This window comes from Cyrtonyx montezumae, unplaced genomic scaffold (assembly GCF_038088225.1).
Source record: "Cyrtonyx montezumae isolate F1298 unplaced genomic scaffold, pur_monq_1.0 scaffold_25, whole genome shotgun sequence".
NCBI lineage: Eukaryota > Metazoa > Chordata > Aves > Galliformes > Odontophoridae > Cyrtonyx > Cyrtonyx montezumae.
In genome coordinates, this window is record NW_027071992.1 from 9,121,681 (window position 1) to 9,142,008 (window position 20,328).

A 20,328-nucleotide genomic window follows, 5' to 3' on the forward strand; every position below is an offset into this window, starting at 1 on the left:
TGACTTTCCTCTGAAAAATATATCCGAAGTTGATTGTTGCATATGAATGATGCAAATCTTTAATCTCACTTTGTTCTGCATGAGTTTGGCCATTTTCACTCTCATGAGGAAGCTTAACTCAGCAACCAGAGTAGGATGCAAACATGACATTCAAAATTGCCATTCAACTTTAAAGACCGCCCAGAGTTTACACATTCATATAAAAATCAGAAGATGGCAGGATAAATATCATGGTTGGATTCTTCAAAGCTGCATGAGAAAGGACATACTGATGTGCTCCTCAGATTTGTGTATATACACTCAATTATTGATATCTGCTTCTGTAAAGATGATCCCTGATTTCCAAAGTTAGAAACAGTATAGACAATTAGTCCAGAACCCTCAGCTTTCTAGTGGAAATGGTGGCATTTCAAAGCATATAAAAAAGAAAACAAAACAGTTGAAAAAACAGAACTGACAAGAGTTTAAACTAGACCTCATTATAGATGGCAAATACATATAAGCATAATTTCACACCAGCGGGACTGCTCTCAGCAGTAGATTTAAGCACACGCATAGTCAAAGATTTGGCAGTGAACGAGTATAGAGTACTCAGGACATGTGTCAGAACAAGACATCGCACAAGGAACATGAAAAATACATAGATGACTAACCTGGACCACTTAAGTACTGTGTAAGTGAACAGTGCAAACGCACCACTATGGGCTCTGTGCGAATTACATCCCAAGCGACAGCAATCTCTTCCTAGTTCAAAATAAAAAGAAAAGAGACATCATTAGAAATCATGAACAGCAGCTGCATTTTTTTTCAGTTTATCTTAGGGGTTGGTATAAATATGATCTACCCATTTACCCAATCATGGGACATTTAATTGTGAAACTTAGGAAAAACTACCGCTTGCTGATGCTTTAAGAGCAGTGTTACACTGTTTCTGAGTTGGAATATGCCCATTTAAACAGAGTGTGGGTTTATATAAGACACTACATTTGCAGTGTTTGCACATTCCCATGTATCACGAAGTATTGCTTGAGAGCTGAGAAGTAAAGAAGCAATTAAAGATGTAGAGAACACTCAAACCATAACACAGGGCAAAGCAAACATTTCCTCCCTCTTATAGGTGACTAAAATAATTCAAAGTTTAATCAAGTACTTTTAAATTTTACAAGAGCCCAATAAAAACTTACGTGCTGTTATGACCTGAGAATATGATACATTTGTACAGAAACTAATGATCCCCCTAAGTACACTATTTTGATTCTGTATCTAGAGGACAAGCAGTTGTTGCACAGATAAGGTGAGGAAGTGTGAAGTTAAGGACAGCCTAACAGTAGCCATGCTATCCGTCAACAGCACCACTGTCTTGTGTCTCTTCTGCCACTGCAGCCTCTCTCTGATCAGTTGCAGGTGTTGAGGAGGACAGAGGAGAGGTCTAGCTGCCATCTGAAAACTGGGAAGAGAACTCTTAACTCCAGTGTGATGTTAGAAAGCATCATTCCTTTATTCCTTACACTACATAAAAGGTGACTTGACAAATCAAGCTTGAGCTCTCAGAGTTCAGGTTCTACAACTAAACAGTTAAGACAGACATATGCAGTGAACTTGCATGCATACATATTCTTTCTTTTCCAAGATCTCATTAATATATCTATCTGTGCACACATGGTAGTGGCCTCTGGCGGTTTTGACCACTTCCTTTCTCCTCATTTATCCATCACCAGCTTCATGATAGTGACTTTTGACTGACCTGTAGCTTTTTTCTCCCGATTTGGCAAACTTTCATTGCTCGTTAGGCCATAATGAGCAATTTTCTATCTTAGTGCACTTTAATCTAAAACAACATATGTGAAATCTGAAGAAAAAGTTCCTTGCACCTGGTGGATGCAAAGATAAAAGCAGCCTACTGTGACTCCAGTGCTTCCATGAAGCAGGATTGTTGAGAAAAACAAGGCTGTTTACACAACAAGCAAAGTTAAAATGGAAAGTTTTATGCCTAGCATTCATTGACTCTTTCTGCTAAGTTGATATGTTGGTCTTTAAACTAATATACTCATTCCTATTACTAAACCTGCCTATATCATAGCCAAGATCATCCCTCCTCCAGGATATTATGAAGTGTTTTCACCTAACTAATGTCTAAGATAGCAAAAAATGAAATGTTTCACATAACTTAAAACATTCACGATTCACAAAGAAGGTTTTAAAGGAAATATATTTACACTAAGCAAAAGTATAAAAAATTTTTAAAATGTGATTATAAAAGGAAAAGGAAATGTTTCTGCAGGGTAGTAAATCAATAATGAGATCACTTGTAAAGATCAAGCCTCTGAAAAAGGAAGGTATCAGTAGTTGCCTCAGATTTTCAAGTGCAGCAGAATTAAATGGATATTAAAGTTCATTATGTTGTTCTGTGATTAGATTACTTACATCAAGAAAGCTAACATCAATATGTAGATCAATATCTACATCATCAATGGCTCCATATTCCCTGAAAGAGAAGAATTACATTACAATAGAGCTCTTTAAGATACTCCTCAGCCTCAGACTAAGGAGAATTTACAACAGGGAAGGTTTTATAAAGGATAATAATAATAAAGCATAATGTTGGCTGTAAAATCAGAATGTGTGTAAATACACTTTTACACAGACGGGCACAGAAAACTTTTTTTCAGATCTTAGTTAAATAGGGTGCAACTTTTTTTTTTTTTAATAATTCTCCCAAACTCTTATTCCGTTGCTGTCATGTGTTTTCGTCTAACATATTGCACAAACGAACCAAGGAAACAGTAATGGTCATATCCTGTTGCTATTCACAAAAAATAAAAAAAAATTAAAAAGAAACCATGAAAGAAAAGAAAAAAAGAAACCTAGTTATTTTCATAAGTATTTTAAGTTAATAGCCACTAACCTAGGCTGAGTCTTGAGATAAACAAATGAAGACAAATATAACACAGCCTAAAAGGTGACATACAACAGCTGTGGGATTGCTTCATACCTTCAAGTATTTGTCAAAGGGTAGCAATTGCCCCATAATGTGTTCAAGGTAATAGCTACATTATTTTATCTGCTACCTGTGGCATTGCTGAAATTCCCAATTTGAAGGTTTAACTTATACTCATTGATGTTTGATCTGTTGTACAGCAACAAACTGTAACAGAATATTATTGGGAAGGTTCAACCTCTACTGCCACAGCACCATTTGCCTCTGATGTCATGGGCCAATATAAAAAACCAAAGGCATTGCTTTTGGAGCAGCCCTGGTACGAAAGTGCATTAACTCTCAATATTCCAAACATCAGTTGACACCTTTTTATTGAAAACCATGTAGATGCAAGAATTCTGCTCTTTAACATGTAAAGTTCACTATCTGACGGTAGGAGACCACAAAAACAAGGTCAGCTCTGTAAGAGATGCATTTTTGTGGGCCTCACTATTAGATAAGCTTGTTGCAGTCAGAGAAGTGGAGCTGCTGGAGAAGGATGAAATTGAATGCTTAATGCCGTGCTTATAATTTCCAAGAATTCATAAGTATTTTCCACAGCAATAGAGTGCAAGAAGCATGAAAGTTTTCCACATGCCAAAAGCCACACATGCCAATTTCTATGACAGTGAGCCTAAGGAGAATCAAATGAAACAGTTGATTCAACAAATTAGATGCATTAGAGTTTTTGAAAGGTTACATACCATGTTTCTATTTTAGCAGCTTTAGGGAGCACGCAACCAAGGTATTCTCAATTTCATAGTTAACAGTTTGGCAACTAGACATTTATCTCATTCATTTCCTAAACCCATACACAACTGTATGGATTTCAATTCCCTAGGTCCTTGAAATGTAATGAATTTCCACTTAATTTCAAAAGGCACATTACACCACAGTTGTAGACATTATCTCTTGGACTAAAATGACAGAGATTATTGTTTAGAGGTTAATGGGAATTGTTACTTGCAATACATGTGTACCTAAGGTCACTATTTTCTATCTCATTACTTTGTTTGTACGTCAGTTTTGATATTTTATTTGTAATTTTTCTGACAGGTGTTACATCTTGCCTGTTATTTTAATGAAATCATTAATATTACGTAGATGGAAAAATGAAGTTATAAAAGACTTGTAGTGGATTAAATACATCATACAGCTTTGCCCTTCTGCAGAATCATGCACGCTTGTATATGCCCTGCAGAATTTTACATAATTTCTCTCTGCAAACTAACTAGCTCTGTAAAAGGTACCACCATTTGCCTAAGTAGAATTCTTCAGTTTCCAATTTTGCTACAACAGGAAACTTTCCTAAAATCTAATTTCTTGTTTGTTGCCAACAACCTAGTTTCTCATTTTCTCATGATAACAACAGAGAACATTTGATCACTCCTGTTTATAAACAGCTTCTGTCTTTTTTCCTGGACTAGACAAAAACCAATTCCTTTCCTCTTTTCCTAAGGGCAATATTTACTAAATCTCTCTTTTATCACTTGTCTTGTTCACCTCCAGGGCAGAAGACAATATGACAAAGAAACAGTTTAACAAGGGTTTAAAGTAATGTTGAATAGCATTTTTCATCAAATTACAAGAGCCTTATCAACCACCTACTGAACTGCAAAAGACAAAACAGGCTTCCAGGGCCTACTCTCAACATAGGCAGTTGTAAGAATACTCAGCCATGAAATGAAGCCAAATCCAGTATTATTGATAGCTAAGAGACCTCCTTTATTTTGCTACAATACACAGAAATCACTACAGTTTTAGCTGTAAGGGAAAGTGTGCACAGAACACGTTTTCCAAATTATTAAAGGTTCCGTAATAAAAACAACAAATAACATACCTGAGAGATACTGCATTAGGTCCATAGATCTCTCTCACTGCTGTCAAATCAGCTTCCAGCTGTGGGTGTTTATGAAGTTCTCCATCATAGCTAACCTATAGGAAAAAAATAATAGTCTAGGAGTTCTTATTAGTTTCATTAGTGGCACCTGATCGAGGCTTTTGAAAGATTCCCCCTGCAAAATATTCTTAACAGATATTTATTAGCAACATGCTCAGAAAAGACTTCCTGAAGCACTGAGGTGGTCTAACTCTTCTAAGCAATAAGATTGCTTAGAAGAAAAGCAAGCACCTCTGCATCAAAACAGTAGAGGGTCCAACCTCTATTTGTGGAAGAGCATATGGAAAAAACTCATTCCTCTGTCCCATCTTGTCCTGAGAGCTGTACTGGATCTCTTAAAATTTTTAAATTGTAAAGTAAGAGAAGAATCAGATATCCCTAGTTATATCATTCCACTATAGAAAAAAACAAGCTTTACTCCCTTGTTTATTGCCAAGTTCTCATGTATTTTACAGGCAGAATGGCCTCGCCTCAACAAGAGAAGCACAAGATTATTCCATATAGTAACTGTCACAGCACCTCTTACATTTTCAGTCTGGATTTGAGACCATTTGTGCAGTGACATCAGATTGAAAAAGAAAAATAACTGAAGAACACTTACTCATTTAAAAATTTTTACATAATAGGAACTCAAAAAACATATTTTTAGATATCACACCCCTTTTTGTTCAAACTTCACATGAAAAGCAGTAATGGTTATGTTAGTGTTTACACTATAAAGCAAAACTTGTGATCTTGTCTAGCTGGATTGTTAAGTCAAAAAAATTAATATCCTTTTTTCTTTTATAAAATACCTTAATAAGCTTGTAAAAATCCATTAAATGTCTATTACTATTTTCTTTATAGTCAATACACCTGATTGTGTGAATCTAATGTTACTTCTTTATACCAATTAGAATGACAATAATTTCACATAAGTTAATGGACTCCGTAGATTTTGACAGATTCAGTCATAAGATTAGGGTTTGGTGTGCACCTTTGACAAAGTCAAAGAGCAAAGTGCTAAGGTGCAATTTAGCCCTTTAGACACGTAAATATATCCTTATACATGAATTCCTGCTGAGAATTCCTACTATTGTGGTATCTTATCTAATTGCATTGCTGTTTCTTCAGTTCCCCCCAACCCCAGTTCTGTTACACTGCAATTCTAGTATCTGGAGCCACACTTGTCATTACGTATCTAATTAAATAAATTTTAGCCGAATTAAAATAATGATTGACCGATCAACTGAATAATTTGATTAGACCTAGAAGTCTTCAACTGTAAGGCCCAGAATCCATCAGCACAGCATATGCAATTACATACAGATATCAACAAAGATATCAACAATATTTCCAACCAGAAAGGTGTCAGCCAATTATCCTTGTTTCATCTGGGCATGTATGTCAGGACTATTTCCCTCATACACAGGCAAGAGAACAAAACCTTTTTTCCCATTAGGTGGGAGCAAACAAATTTTCTTCTCCATTTTTTTATTTTTATTTTTTGGCATGTTCATGAATCAATGATGAATTCTTTCAAGATGTATCAGCAATAGCTGTCCTGCTTCCAAAGAGGGCACAGCAATCATTTCAAAAATTGTGACTGTGGCTCATCTACAACTTTATTGCTCTTAAAACATACATTTTTAACCACTCTAATGTACCAGTAATAATGAAATCCAAAGGGAACACTATGCTGAACTTCTCAATGTAATGCCTTCTGCCATCTATTTTCTGATAGTAAGAGGTAATGAACTCCAAAAGAAACCAAAGAAGTGTTCTGGCAAACTCTCAGACCACAGCATGGTTATTTTCTGTCCTTGAATGAGTGCTACAGACATGCTGATATATGCAGACGAGATTGACAGAGTTTTATATATCTAAATTTGCAAGTATGTTCTGTAGCTAAGGCACAAAAGAGAAAGAAAGCACCGAAGTCAGTAGTACTACTGTTTCAAACTCCTATTCTCTATTGCAAATGTAGAAGCTAGCAATTCAAAGTAAGGATTAACAAAGAGTCACAAAGAAAATGAAAAAAAAGGTTAAAAAATCTGATAACTCTGCAGTGTCTGAAGGCTCTGTGTTTAGAAAGTCTCTGTTTTAATCTGAGACCTGATTCAGATTATTTTGTTCCATATAATGACAAAAGGTTGCATTTTTAAAGGAGATTAAGCGATTCACAGACCTAAATCCCATTGAAAATCATTAAGACTTAGGCTATTGAATCACTTAGCTACTTTAAAGTATTTATCCATTAAATCCTTAGGGAGGATTACATACAGGTGCCTAGGAAGCAGTTACAAGCATTTAATTTATGACCAAAAGTTCGTTTCTTGTTTTCACTGCCCATCAAATACCATTTCACATTTTCTATGCTCCTTGTTTCATCATCAGTTAATCCTATATTTCTAGCTCAAACCATTTAGAAATGTTAGAATTAACCGGGACCTCCACCTTTTCCATGTGTGTTGCACACAATTTACATTTGCTCCTATTCCCTCTGATTGCTGAAGTCAACATTTTTGTCCCCTTTATGGCCACAGCAACCACTTCTCTCAAATAAAGCAGCTTATATGTTCACCAAATCCATAGTCAATTACTTTGTCTTTCTTTGTACTACTGAATCCCATTACATGTGATGATCATTTAGTAACTCAAAATTCACCTTATTTGAAAAATGACTTTTAACTCTCCAAGAAATTTACTCAGTACTGGTTTCCTACTTATTTTGTAAGTCATCAATCACTTCAGTCTACAGGTTTTCCCTAGAATGGCATTTTACTGGACAAGAAATTTTAGATTAAAAATTTCCTTCTGCGTTAAATATATTTCTGATGATGTCTTTGGTTTCTTGTCATTGTTTTTGCTTCTTTATTTTCTTTATATTGCTTTTGGAGTATTCTATACTGTAGACATTCATAATCACCTATCTTTTTTCATTGCTGATTTAACTGTAATTTTGCTGCTTTTTGGTCTGTTTAATAATTAAAAAAAAAAAAAAGTACAAATCAATGTAATGTAGTTCCAACCTCAAATACAAGGCAACTGAATTCTGACTGGTAGTCACCATTGCACAGCTCTTTTACTTCTTACAAAATTATTTACTGCTCTCTGAGTGCATAGCTCATAGGTAGAGCTAACATTTATTCATCCGTTTGGGCACAAGCAATCATCCTTTACCACATGTTGTTGCGCTAGTTCAAGAAGCAAGCACTTCCAGCTGTTTGCTGGCTTTTACTTCACCTTGAAGTTAATGCTCTTTCTGCAGAGTTAAAAAATGAAGCTAGTGGACATAACTCAATACTACAGGGCAAAATCAGAAGACTCTTCCTTGCAGGCAGACTAAAATCAGCCTCTGCACAGGAGTGCGTGCACACAGTCCTCTCCAGCACCCTGCAGGGTGCAGGAATAGGCAGCGGAAGTGAGACAACTCCTGCAGTCGTTTCTAAAGAGAAGCCCCACACCCTGATAGCTGTTTTCTGTCACTAAAAATACATTCTTTCGTTACCAGTTTCAGAATCACTTTTCACAGGTTTTTAGGAGTGAGCTTTCTTTATAGCAAATGTGAAGTGCCTTAGCTTGTGTTTAGCCCGGAGAGCAGGCTTAGTGGTGCCCTGCTCATCAGTATGCTGTGCACTCCGCTCCGACCCAACCAGCCGGCGCTGCTGACGCACACCTGCAGCCTCTGCTCTCTGTTGTATGAGAGCATAGATGGCTTCAGCCTTCGGGTGGAGGCAATGATGACTTACACAAATATTGGCTGCAATTTGTCAAGATGTTCATTGAAACAAATAGTTCTAATAATGTAAGTGAAGAATCATTCCTCAGAGGTAGCCTTTAGTCTAAAAAGGTAAGAAAATTTTGAATACAGAGTCTAGCAGCATGAAGCATTCTGCGGACACAAGGTAAAGATGTAAGGAGATTTTATTTCCCCCTACATCAGACTATGTAATAATAACTAATTCTACTAAAGGAACAAGGAGGAAAGGCAGAGCAGTACATTTATCTAAAAAATACGTAACATTTTCCAAGGTTAATTTAACTGTAGAGCTAAGAAAAAATGAGAGTGTTGCCTAGATCGAAACTGTTTTGTAATAACCATTTTTACCAGTAAATTGCAGTGCTCTTGACTTTACGAAATGGCAGCCCTCCAGCAGGAAACAGATTTGGATTCAGACTGACTTCCCATATGTATAAATAATGGGATAAACCGTAAACAGTAAATACCTATTTCCTGGAAATAAGCAACTGGCTTCTATTTTCAGGTTGGTGGCTCTGCCTATGACAGGGGGGTGGAGATTCATGATCCTCAAGGTCCCTTCCAACCTGGGCCATTCTGTGATTTTGTGATTCAAACATCCTCAAGAACAACTGGATTTTCTGTTCTTACAGTTTAACAGATGTAAATGAGCTCACTTTAAGTTTGAAATAAATATACAATATAACATTCAATACTTTAAAATATTATACATGCTTACACGTCACATTCTACTATATACTGAATATCCATATGGCATCAATTATTACAGATTTATAAGGGAATGAACCATAGAAGCTTTCAGATATCAAGTTTTTGAAACTTCTGCAAAAATACCCTCAATTACCTGTCCTCCATAATAAAATTCCTCAGAATCATTATCTCCTTCAGAGTCTTCTTCAAGTGTGCTGTTGTGCTGTGACTCCTTAATTAAAAAAGAAAGTTAACAATGACATAAGCAATATGTCTGTCTTGAATTTCATGTTCTGAGTACAGTAATTATGTTTTTACAAATAAGTTGTCCACAGCCTTAGGAAAAGACCTTTTAGTATCGTTTTTCCCCAAGGTGTACAATGGGCTTATTTTAAGAACAGCGAAATAGCAGACAAAGACTGCATATACTAGCAGGGCACAAAAAAAAACAAAAAAACAACACCCTGGATGTACACTGGAGAAATAACACTTTGTCTGAGTACAGACACAATGTGGTATGCTGGGGGAAATGGTGAACTCAGTAGGATATTCAGAGCTACTTTACTTTCGGCATCTGCTAAACAAAGCATAATTTACTCAACAAGAGAGGTTCTGGACTTAATTCATTAAGAATTTTACTGATCTAATAAAGTTTTAATTTACTTTATTCTGGTAAATCAATTCTAATAGTTTAAGGAAATAATTCAAGCCCAACCATGAGATTTTTTAAGTTCCCCTATGTAAAATGCTCTGACACATTGCTGCTTAATTATTATTTTTTTTAAAAAGTACCATCCTGTTGCCAAGAAAGTTAAATCTTAATTTTCTGTCTAGGTCCACTCCAAGACTTGGAAAATTAAGGTATGCTTACCCAAGTAAAACTTGCCCTAAATAGGCTGCTGTGTGAATAATTGCACTGGAGTAAATAGAACTGCTCAAGGTACAGACTGCAACTCAGCATGAGCTGCAGTGTTGTATTCTGCCTCTTACTAATGGAACCTTCATTTATAATTACGTAAGTACTTGAAAATATTATTAATGTGTTTCCCATAATCCATTTCTTATTTCTAGAACCTCTATTGACAAGAATCCCAAAAAATACCTGATAAGACCATAACACCTCATTTAAACCCAAACACAATGTACTTTTTGCATATTTTCTATTTATGTCCTATACAGAACTGTCACAATGGAATAGAAATCAGATCACAGCAGAGATCACAGTAGAGAAGTTACATTTAAATTCCATATAGCCATAAACATCACCAATTTCTATGGTCAGACAATCTAATCCCATCTCCTTATCTTTACCTCTATATTCCTGTTCTAGCTAGTGCATGTACACATACAAGAAAAACTGTATTGCAGCCAATTTCACAGCAATTTTCTGAGACGAAGCATAAAAATTGTATTTGCTTTTGCTTTACTGAAAAGAAACAAAGTGACTTCAGTTGTATTTGTTAATAATAACCCTAGCTCAAGGGGAAGTCTGTGTTCAAACAGAACCCGACTGAACAAACTTCAGTGCAAACTAAAGAGAAATGAAACTCTCATACAAGAGAAATGACAAACCCATCCTATCACAAACTAACTGTCTAGCCAACAGACATGGTCAGTGCTAGAGACTTATTAAAGGATCTTTCAGTACTTTTATACTCAAGTACCTTCTTCAATTAAAAAAAAAAATTCTTACTGCATTTGAATTTGTAATGTTTACAGAGCACTGAAAACAGTTATGAAGTCACAAAGGCAAAATACACCCAATGTAACTTTTTAAATCCAATAAGGTTGAATCTACTAAAAACAAACAAACAAAAACAAATAGCAAAAAAAAAAAAAAAAACAAGAAAACAACAACCATGTCCATTATCAAATCTGACCTTTTTCAAGATCAAATGCAGATCAGAGTCTTAAAGTAGTAGTCAGAAAGTAAGTATTCCAAACCCAGAAACCAAATGTGTCAGAAAAGTTAAGCACTTAAATTCTAGGTAGAGTACTCATTCTCTGGCTTGGCGTGATAGCCTATGCAGCACTCTTTGAATCCCTCAAACTGTTAGTCACTGAAGACCTCCTTTTATAGTCACTTCTTTCTCAACATCTTCTCAGTGAGATTAGTTAGGGGTCCATGCCAGAGGCGTGACTGAAAAGCCTTCACCCTCAGATACTAACAGTGAATGTTGTCAGAAAAGGCTCCAGAGACTACAGCTGGAGTGCTGTAGGTCACAGCAGTAGCCTAAGCGAGCTAAGACACTTCTTCTAAAATACGTATATCTACAATTTCAGTAAGCATACAGTTGAGAGGAATTCCAAGTCAAGCATTTCTGTTTTCTCTCATTTCTTAAAATACCTGTCAAAATATACACATAAGAAATACGTACCTCTCCATTCTCCCTCTGTAATTTTGCTTTAATGGATAAGCAGTAGTTGACATCACTGGTTTTTCTTAATTCTTAAAAAAAGGGAAAATGGGGAACATCTGTGAAAAATGTGAAATAATTTTGCATATGCCAACTCAAAATACTTAGCTGAAGTAAATGGGATGCATAAGGAACAAAAAGATACGGAGACGATGGTGACAAAATTGTTAACAATACAACAGTATGAAATAAAGAAGCTTATATATTTCAAAAATCCTGTATTTTTAATTATCAAATAAAATTCAGGTAGTCCATCCAATAAAGCTTTTCTCAATCAATAATTTACAGTTTTGTGTAAAAAAGAGCAAAAAAGAATCAAAATTCTGTACCAAAAATTAAATAGAATTGTTTTCTATACAAAAAATAAGCACAGTAATAATAATAAACATAATGCAGTAACAATAATAGTAATAATAATAAACATAATCTGAAGAACTGCCAGAATTAAGACTGCTCTCTGCAGTTTCTTCTACAGCCTGGAATAATCAAAGAATTTAGTTGATAAAGCCTAGGAAACCTCTAAGGAATGTGCACAGATCTTGGTTGTATACGGTATATAAGTGTCTAGACTTCTGAAAAGCATGCCATTTTATGTTCCAGTTACTTTTGAAAAGTATGGAAATAATTTCAAATAAAGAGGTTCATTGGAATGATATTTTTTTTCCTACAGTTTCATTTCGTGAACTATCTTGCTTGACACTTTTTGAAGTTATTCTCCAGAGGAAATGGTAGTTACAGACTATTTCATTCACAGTGGCGAAGATTTCATAAAGTTTTAAGCAAGAGTGCATAAAACTATATAATTGAGAAGTATTAAGCACCTCTAACAGTATTCAGGGGAAACTGCTTTAGTACAGACTACAAGACACTAAAAGAATAAAACACATTCTGCCTGCACAATTGTGTAGATCCCTAAAATAAGTATTTTAATTTATTCATTTCTGAAATGTAGGACAATTCACTACAGTAAGCCCATGAGGAGCTAGCAAACTGTACAACTGCACCTATTATCACATCCCCTTTAAGTAGAAACAACATCTTGTCCTCCTTCACAAAGCATGAACTTGGTAAAATCAGCAGGATATAAGATTACCTGTAGCAATTTGGTGGAAGATTACTGGAATTGGCTCTGTTGTAACTAACACATCTTCATCATTATCAGAACTGGAAACGTAAGTGTTATCTACAAAATAAAAACATCTTTCATGTTGAAGGCCCACAGTGCTTTGCCAGTCCCATCCCGCATCATCCATCCCACCCTTTCGTCATAAGGAACCATTTTGCCAGTGATTACAGAAGCCCAGCACATACATCTTGGTGTGTTTTCTCTAGTGAGACTGTCGACCAAAAATAAAATACCAAAAGGACAGAACATTAAGACCCAAATTCTATACAAGCAAACCCCTGGACTGCAGTGACATGGTTGTCAGGAAGTGTATCAAACAATGTTCAGAATGGTTCTATCAAAGCTTATGGGGATTTGAGCCAAACTTTTCCAAAATGAAGACTTCTAACGCTTTTTATCATGCCTGATACCAACACTCACACCTGCAGAGTGAGCTTATGACAGCAATATTCAAAATGGCTATGCCTCATGTTAGCTAGTCTCAAGAAACATGTTTGAATTATCTTCTAATCAATGGAGAACATTTTCTTTACAAGATTCAGGAAAAATAAAGTCTTAGGAGCGGATATACAGATGGAAATTATATTCTAAACTTTTTCATAATATGTGAGGTTAGGCTTTGATTTTTTATTTCCAACTAAACAGAAAAGGAGCAGCAAGTTTTCAGGTAGTATCTGCAGAAACTGATTTTACAGGAATTGTTGAACTGCCTACTGTGATGGTGCTATGATTTTGTTTTCTAATGATCTCGGGTGAAATAGACTGCACTTCACTGCAAAAAGGATGACAATTAAGACTATCATAGATAAAGAGAGAAGCAACAGAAATGAAAGAAAGGCCCGATCTATCATCACTTTGAACATCCTGGTTTCACATCAGCAAAGAGCTTTAAACTAGCTGTGATGGGGGAAGGGGATAAAACAGGGGTCTCCAGTAAAGAGCCTAAGGAGGCTGTGCTGGAGAAAGGGGTGAGGTATCTCAGATATCTCAGCTGAAGTGCATCTACACCAATGCACGCAGCATGGGCAATAAACAAGAGCTTGAAGCCATGGTGAGGCAGGCTAACTATGACCTTGTGGCTATTACAGAAACATGGTGGGACCTCTCCCATGACTGGAATACTGGGATTGATGGCTACAAGCTCTTCAGAAGGGATAGACAGGGAAGAAAGGGTGGTGGCATAGCTCTCGATATCAAAGAGTGTTTTGATGTTGAAGAGCTTGAGGTTGGAAATGATAAAGTAGAGTCTCTATGGATAAGGATCAGGGGGATAGTCTTTAGGAGTGACATCGTGGTGGGGGTCTGTTATAGAACACCTAGTCAGGATGAAGAAATAGACGAGGTGTTCTATAAGCAACTAGTAGATGTTGCACGATGGCCAGCACTCGTTCTCATAGGGGACTTCAACTTCCCTGACATATGCTGGAAATATAATACTGCGCAGAGGAAGCAGTCCATGAGATTTCTAGAATGTGTGGATGATTGCTTCCTGACACAGCTGGTGCAAGAGCCTACCGGGGAGATGCCTTGCTAGACCTGCTCTTCACTAACAGGGAAGGACTAGTAGGAGATGTGAAGGTTGGAGATTGTCTTGGCCAGAGTCACCATGAAATGGTGGAGTTTGCTATTCTGGGTGACGTCAAGAGGGTGACTAGCAAAACTGCTACCTTGGACTTCCGGAGGGCAGACTTTGACCTGTTCAGGACGCTTGTTGCAAGGGTCCCTTGGGACTCGCTCCTGAGGGGTAAAGGAGTCCAGGAAGCCTGGATGCTCCTCAAGATGGAAATCTTAAAGGCACAGGAGCAGGCTGTCCCGGAGTCCCGTAAGTCGAGCCGGAGGGGGAAAAGACCAGTGTGGATGAACCAGGATCTTTTGTTGAGACTCCGAGAGAAAAGAAGAGTCTATGTCCTCTGGAAGATGGGACAGGCTACTTGGGGAGACTAGAGAGAACTGGCCAAGATTTGCAGGCAGAAAGTTAGAAATGCTAAAGCCCAGCTTGAACTTAGACTGGCTACTGCTGTAAAGGAGAACAGGAAGCCCTTTTACAAATATATTAACAGCAAGAGAAAAACTAAGAAGAATTTCTCTCCTTTACTTGATGAGGCAGGGAATGTAACCACAGATGATAAGGAAAAGGCTGAGGTTCTCAATGCCTTCTTCACATCTGTCTTTAATAGACAGAGCAGTTGTCCACAGGGTACTTGCCCTGACCTGGAAGTCCAGGACAGAGCGCATAATGCACCCCCTGTGATCCAAGTAGAGACGGTCGGAGATCTTCTCCTCCATCTGAACTGCCACAAGTCCATGGGACCAGATGGGATCCACCCAAGGGTGCTGAGGGAGCTGGCAGAGGTGATTGCCAAGCCACTTTCTGCCATCTATCAGCATTCCTGGTTATCTGGAGAGGTCCCACAAGATTGGAGGCTTGCCGATGGGACTCTCATCTACAAGAAAGGCCGTAAGGAAGACCTGGGGAACTACAGGCCTGTCAGCCTGACCTCGGTATCAGGGAAAGTTATGGAGCAGATGATCTTGAGGGAGATCACATGACACGTGCATGGCAACAAGGGGATCAGACCCAGCCAGCACGGGTTCACAAAGGGCAGGTCGTGCTTGTCCAACCTCATCTCCTTCTATGACTGGGTGACCAGACTGGTAGATGAGGGAAAGGCTGTTGATGTAGTCTACCTCGACTTCAGCAAGGCCTTTGACACTGTCTCCCATAGTATTCTCCTGAGGAAACTGGCAGCCCATGGTGTGGACAGGTTCACTCTTCTCTGGGTGGAGAACTGGCTGGAGGGCCGTGCCCAGAGGGTAGTGGTTAATGGAGTTAAGTCCAGCTGGCATCCTGTTACGAGTGGTGTCCCCCAAGGGTCAGTACTGGGGCCCATCTTGTTTAATATCTTTATTGATGACCTAGATGAGGGGATTGAGTGTACCCTCAGTAAGTTTGCAGATGACACCAAGTTGGGAGGATGTGTCAATCTGCCGGAGGGTAGGGAGGCCCTTCAGAGGAATCTGGATAGGCTGAATAGCTGGGCTGAGCTCAATGGGATGAGGTTCAATAAGACCAAGTGCCAGGTCCTGCACTTTGGCCACAATAACCCCATGCAATGCTATAGGCTTGGGGCAGAATGGCTTGAAGAATGTAGAGAGGAAAGGGACCTGGAGGTGTTGGTTGATGCTTGGCTTAACATGAGCCGGCAGTGTGCCCAGGTGGCCAAGAAGGCCAACGGCATCCTGGCCTGTATTAGAAATAGTGTAGCCAGCAGGAGCAGGGAGGTGATCATCCCCCTGTACTCAGCTCTGGTACGACCGCATCTCGAGTACTGTGTTCAGTTTTGGGCCCCTCACTACAAGAAGGACATTGAGGCCCTGGAGCGTGTTCAGAGAAGGGCAACAAAACTGGTGAGGGGCCTGGAGCACAAGTCTTATGAGGAGCAGCTGAGGGAGCTGGGATTGTTTAGTCTGGAGAAGAGGAGGCTCAGAGGAGACCTTATTGCACTCTACCACTTCCTGAAGGGAGGTTGTGGTGAGGAGGGGGTGGGCCTCTTCTCCCTGATAAATAACGACAGGACGAGAGGGAATGGCCACAAGTTGCGCCGGGGAAGATTTAGATTAGACCTGAGGAAACATTTTTTCTCTGAAAGAGTGGTCAGGCACTGGAATGGCCTGCCTAGGAAGGTGGTTGAGGCACCATCCCTAGCGCTGTTCAAGAAGCGTTTAGATGAGGTGCTAAAGGATTTGATTTAGTTGGGTAGGGATAGTGATAGGAGGATGGTTGGACTAGATGATCTTGTAGGTCCTTTCCAACCTAATGAACCTATGAACCTATGAAAGAGCATGAACTTGCATGCAACTATAAGCCTACTACTGCAATCTGGGTCACAAAGCTTTGGAGTTCTTCCAGTGAAATGTTAGAAATGTTAGCATTAATTTATCAGTAAATTCAGCAGTATTGTCCCTTGTACTACAGTGGTTCCTAGAAGTCGCTGGGGTTCCCATAGCTGTAATGCTGCCGCTTGCAGGTGGGGTTTTCCCAGACAGTGGGCTGTGAATCAGACTTTCTGCCACTTTCACACACCTACTGCATCTGGTGCTATTCCACACTCTCTCCTGCTTCACCTTTGTGCTATCCCACAAGGTAATGCGGGTCATCTGAGCACAGTACAGCAAACACACCCTGAAAGCAGGTGATTCTGGAGGCTGGCACTTTTCCCTGAGCACTTCACTCTAGCAGGCATAGCAACCTGCTCCATCTGCTCAGTCTGCATCTGCTCTGCAGTTGGCACGGCACAGTGAGCACAAAAGGGGGCCCCTCCAGTCATTGGTCAAATTTTGCTCCTTCTGCTGTTTTTGTCCACAGGGAAGACAGGCTGTACTCTGCACGTTCAGGGCAGCTCCACCTCACGCTCCCTATACCTGCTGCCTTGCCTTTATATGCACACACAACTCACTATCATCGCTACAGTGCCAGCATCATCACACTGGATGGCTCTAGATATGAAACTCACGCCTGTTCCTTTCCAAAGCTTGGGAATGTAACTTACTTTGCTGAGTCTAATGAGCAGGAATAAATGAGATCATTATTTGGTTCTAAATAGAATTTAGAATTCCTGCTAGAATTTACATTTGTATGAAAAAGTGGGAAATACATCAATCTGTGCTGTAGAAAATATACTAATATATATATATATGGAAAAAAAGACAATTCAATTAAAGTTTTATTGATTTTAATTATATTTTTATATTTTTATGTCCAGTGATTGTCATTCATTCTTGGCAACTGGTTAGTACTTTCCACTGCCAAGCTTTTGTTTACCCTTTCTACTTGGCAACCACTACATCTTTTATTTTTTCATTTGTGTGGTGGTTTTCTTTCTTTTTTTCATTTGTATAGTGGTTCTTTTCTTTTTTTCTTCTTTTCTTTTCTTTTCTTTTCTTTTCTTTTCTTTTCTTTTCTTTTCTTTTCTTTTCTTTTCTTTTCTTTTCTTTTCTTTTCTTTTCTTCTTTTCTTTTCTTTTCTTTTCTTTTCCTTTTCTTTTCTTTTCTTTTCTTTTCTTTTCTTTTCTTTTCTTTTCTTTTCTTTTCTTTTCTTTTCTTTTCTTTTCTTTTCTTTTCTTTTCTTTTCTTTTCTTTTCTTTTCTTTTCTTTTCTTTTCTTTTCTTTTCTTTTCTTTTCTTTTTTCTCTTTTCTTTTCTTTCTTTTCTTTTTTCTTTTCTTCTTTCTTCCTTTTTTTCCCCCTCCCCTCCCATCCCCTCCCATCCCCTCCCCTACCCTCCCCTACCCTACCCTCCCCTCCCCTTCCCTTTTCTCTTTCCTTTTCCTTTTCCTTTTGTCAGTCTAATAAAACCTGAAATTAAGATACTGTTTTTCATTTGCTTTCTTGAGGATCCTATAGGCTGTACCTAACTGAACCTAATGCAGGGAGACAACAAACCATTCACCTCCAAGTGGGTTGTCTCCATCTCTGCTACATCTTAACACAATCTAAGAGAAGGATGCTTCCGTTCACATATCTGTAATCCACAAATAACTCAGATAAAAGACTGCAGCAGTTCTAAAAGCTTATTTCAGCCAGGAAGTATCAGTCAGAAAACATACTCATTAGCAAAATGGTTGCTGCTGCAATTGTTCTCACAGGAGTCGTGATCCACTCCTATTAATGGGACTTCAGTCTACTCAGTGAAGTTAAACTCTGTAACTGCTCCTAAGGAGCGTTATTTTTCCTCACTTTTTTCAATGTTATGAGAAAATGATTACCAAGGTATTTTGCTGTAACTGTTATTATCTACCTCTAAAATTTTCAGTGATATTTTCATGCTTTCAGCAATGTATAAGTAAGTCTCAGACATTACTGTGTCAACATTCTCATTAACTTCTTCAGCGTACCTTTGTGAGCATATTTTTAGCTTTCATTGACAATTATGAAACTTTCAAGCACCTTTCATTACTGAAAGTTGTCATGTCATGTTGTGGTTCCCACAGGTATGATTTAATGCTCAGCTGTTTGCTTTTTTGATGCTTTATGAATCAATTCAGCAGTAGCTATACACTATTATCAGTGCCAACATCATGATCTGCAATAGCAGTGCAGGGAGCTATACATAGTGCCCACAGGTCTTTCTCACAGTATCTATGATTTACTTGTGGGGTCACTTTTGGTTGAATGAACATTTGTAAGGCAAAATTCTTTTCTCTTTCCATATGTAGAGTACATACATTAGCAATTTATCTTATGGTCAACTGACAGTCTTCTCCCAGATTTCATCTCCTGGATTTCAAAGTTTAATCCACTGTGTATTACACACCCTTAATCTTCAAAGGATACAACTTTGATACAGCCACACACTAACAGACTTAAACCTTGATCTGTAAAGACTTATCCTGTTAGAAATGTAATCTGATGAACACATGCTGCTCTGAACTCCAGCAACTAGTAAGAGTGCTTAAAATCATCTTTGAGTTGAGAAGGATACCATCACAGAGCTTCACAGGGCGGGCACTATCATATTCAGATGTGTCCCTGAAACACCCCTCAAAATGCATGCCAGAAAAGAGAGAGCCATGATCAGCAGTAATGTTAACTTACAGATTTAGTACAAAGAGAGGAGAATCTGGCTTACCAGATCACACTGAGTATTTTTAGGATCAAAGATGAAGAAGCAAAGTGTCATTATCATTCTTAATACACGAGACACCTCTTCACTGCAAAACAGGTGTACATATTGCAAAAGCTTGAGACAGAAATGAAATCAGCTCTTCCAAAGGCATGAAGGGTTTGATTTCAATCAGTAAACATGCATAGCTGGTGTACTCCCCCTCACCAAGCTAGCTATAGTGTAAAATGATCAAATTCTAGTCAGAGACAATATACAGGGGGCAATGGCAGAGAATATTTATTAGGTTTTAGGGACAAACTAATTCAGACCTATATCCCACCAAGGCATGCTGCAAGCAGCATCTGGTAAGGGCAGTTTGAGGTCTGTCAAACAGAAGAGCTTGCCAGGAGATGATATTTGTGGTGGGAGTAATTTCTGGTCCAGTGCTCTGGACTGCTTTAGTTTAGGGGTTCCCAGGGATGAAGTTCTGTGCCCTAAAAATAGCTTAATCACTGAAATGAGTAAATTCACAACTTAATAAAACAAACCATTAACATTTTTTCAACTATTTCTCTCTCTTTTCATTGCCAGAGCAATCACATGACCAATTGATTTATGAATGGTATGACTATGCATTTTATGAATCTAACTTTAGACACCACCTGTTTAACAGACTGTCACTATTAGCAGTTTTTCCTGTGGTAAAAAAAATAAAATATCTCTCATAAAGGTTGTGAGAACTCTTTCACAAAATCTGTGGTATTTATCATCACTACTGGCAGTAATTTCTCTCTGCCTCTGCTTCAAACACTAGCGGTTTGAACAGGCACATTTTACTGCTGCTTAACACTGAAGAAGATGAAGACATTACTAC

At 38.2% G+C, this 20,328-nt stretch overlaps 1 protein-coding gene across 1 annotated transcript in view; it reads right to left on the reverse strand.

Annotated features, from left to right (window-relative positions):
* PARP8 (poly(ADP-ribose) polymerase family member 8) overlaps nt 1-20,328 on the reverse strand; it is a 111,821-nt gene that overhangs the window by 38,884 nt on the left and 52,609 nt on the right. The window contains exons 4-9 of the mRNA XM_065739899.1: nt 12,820-12,909; nt 11,688-11,758; nt 9,464-9,541; nt 4,818-4,912; nt 2,425-2,485; nt 654-744 (exon numbers count right to left, since the gene is read on the reverse strand). Of these exons, the coding sequence (XP_065595971.1) occupies nt 654-744; nt 2,425-2,485; nt 4,818-4,912; nt 9,464-9,541; nt 11,688-11,758; nt 12,820-12,909 (486 nt within the window). The remainder of the gene's footprint in view (nt 1-653; nt 745-2,424; nt 2,486-4,817; nt 4,913-9,463; nt 9,542-11,687; nt 11,759-12,819; nt 12,910-20,328) is intronic.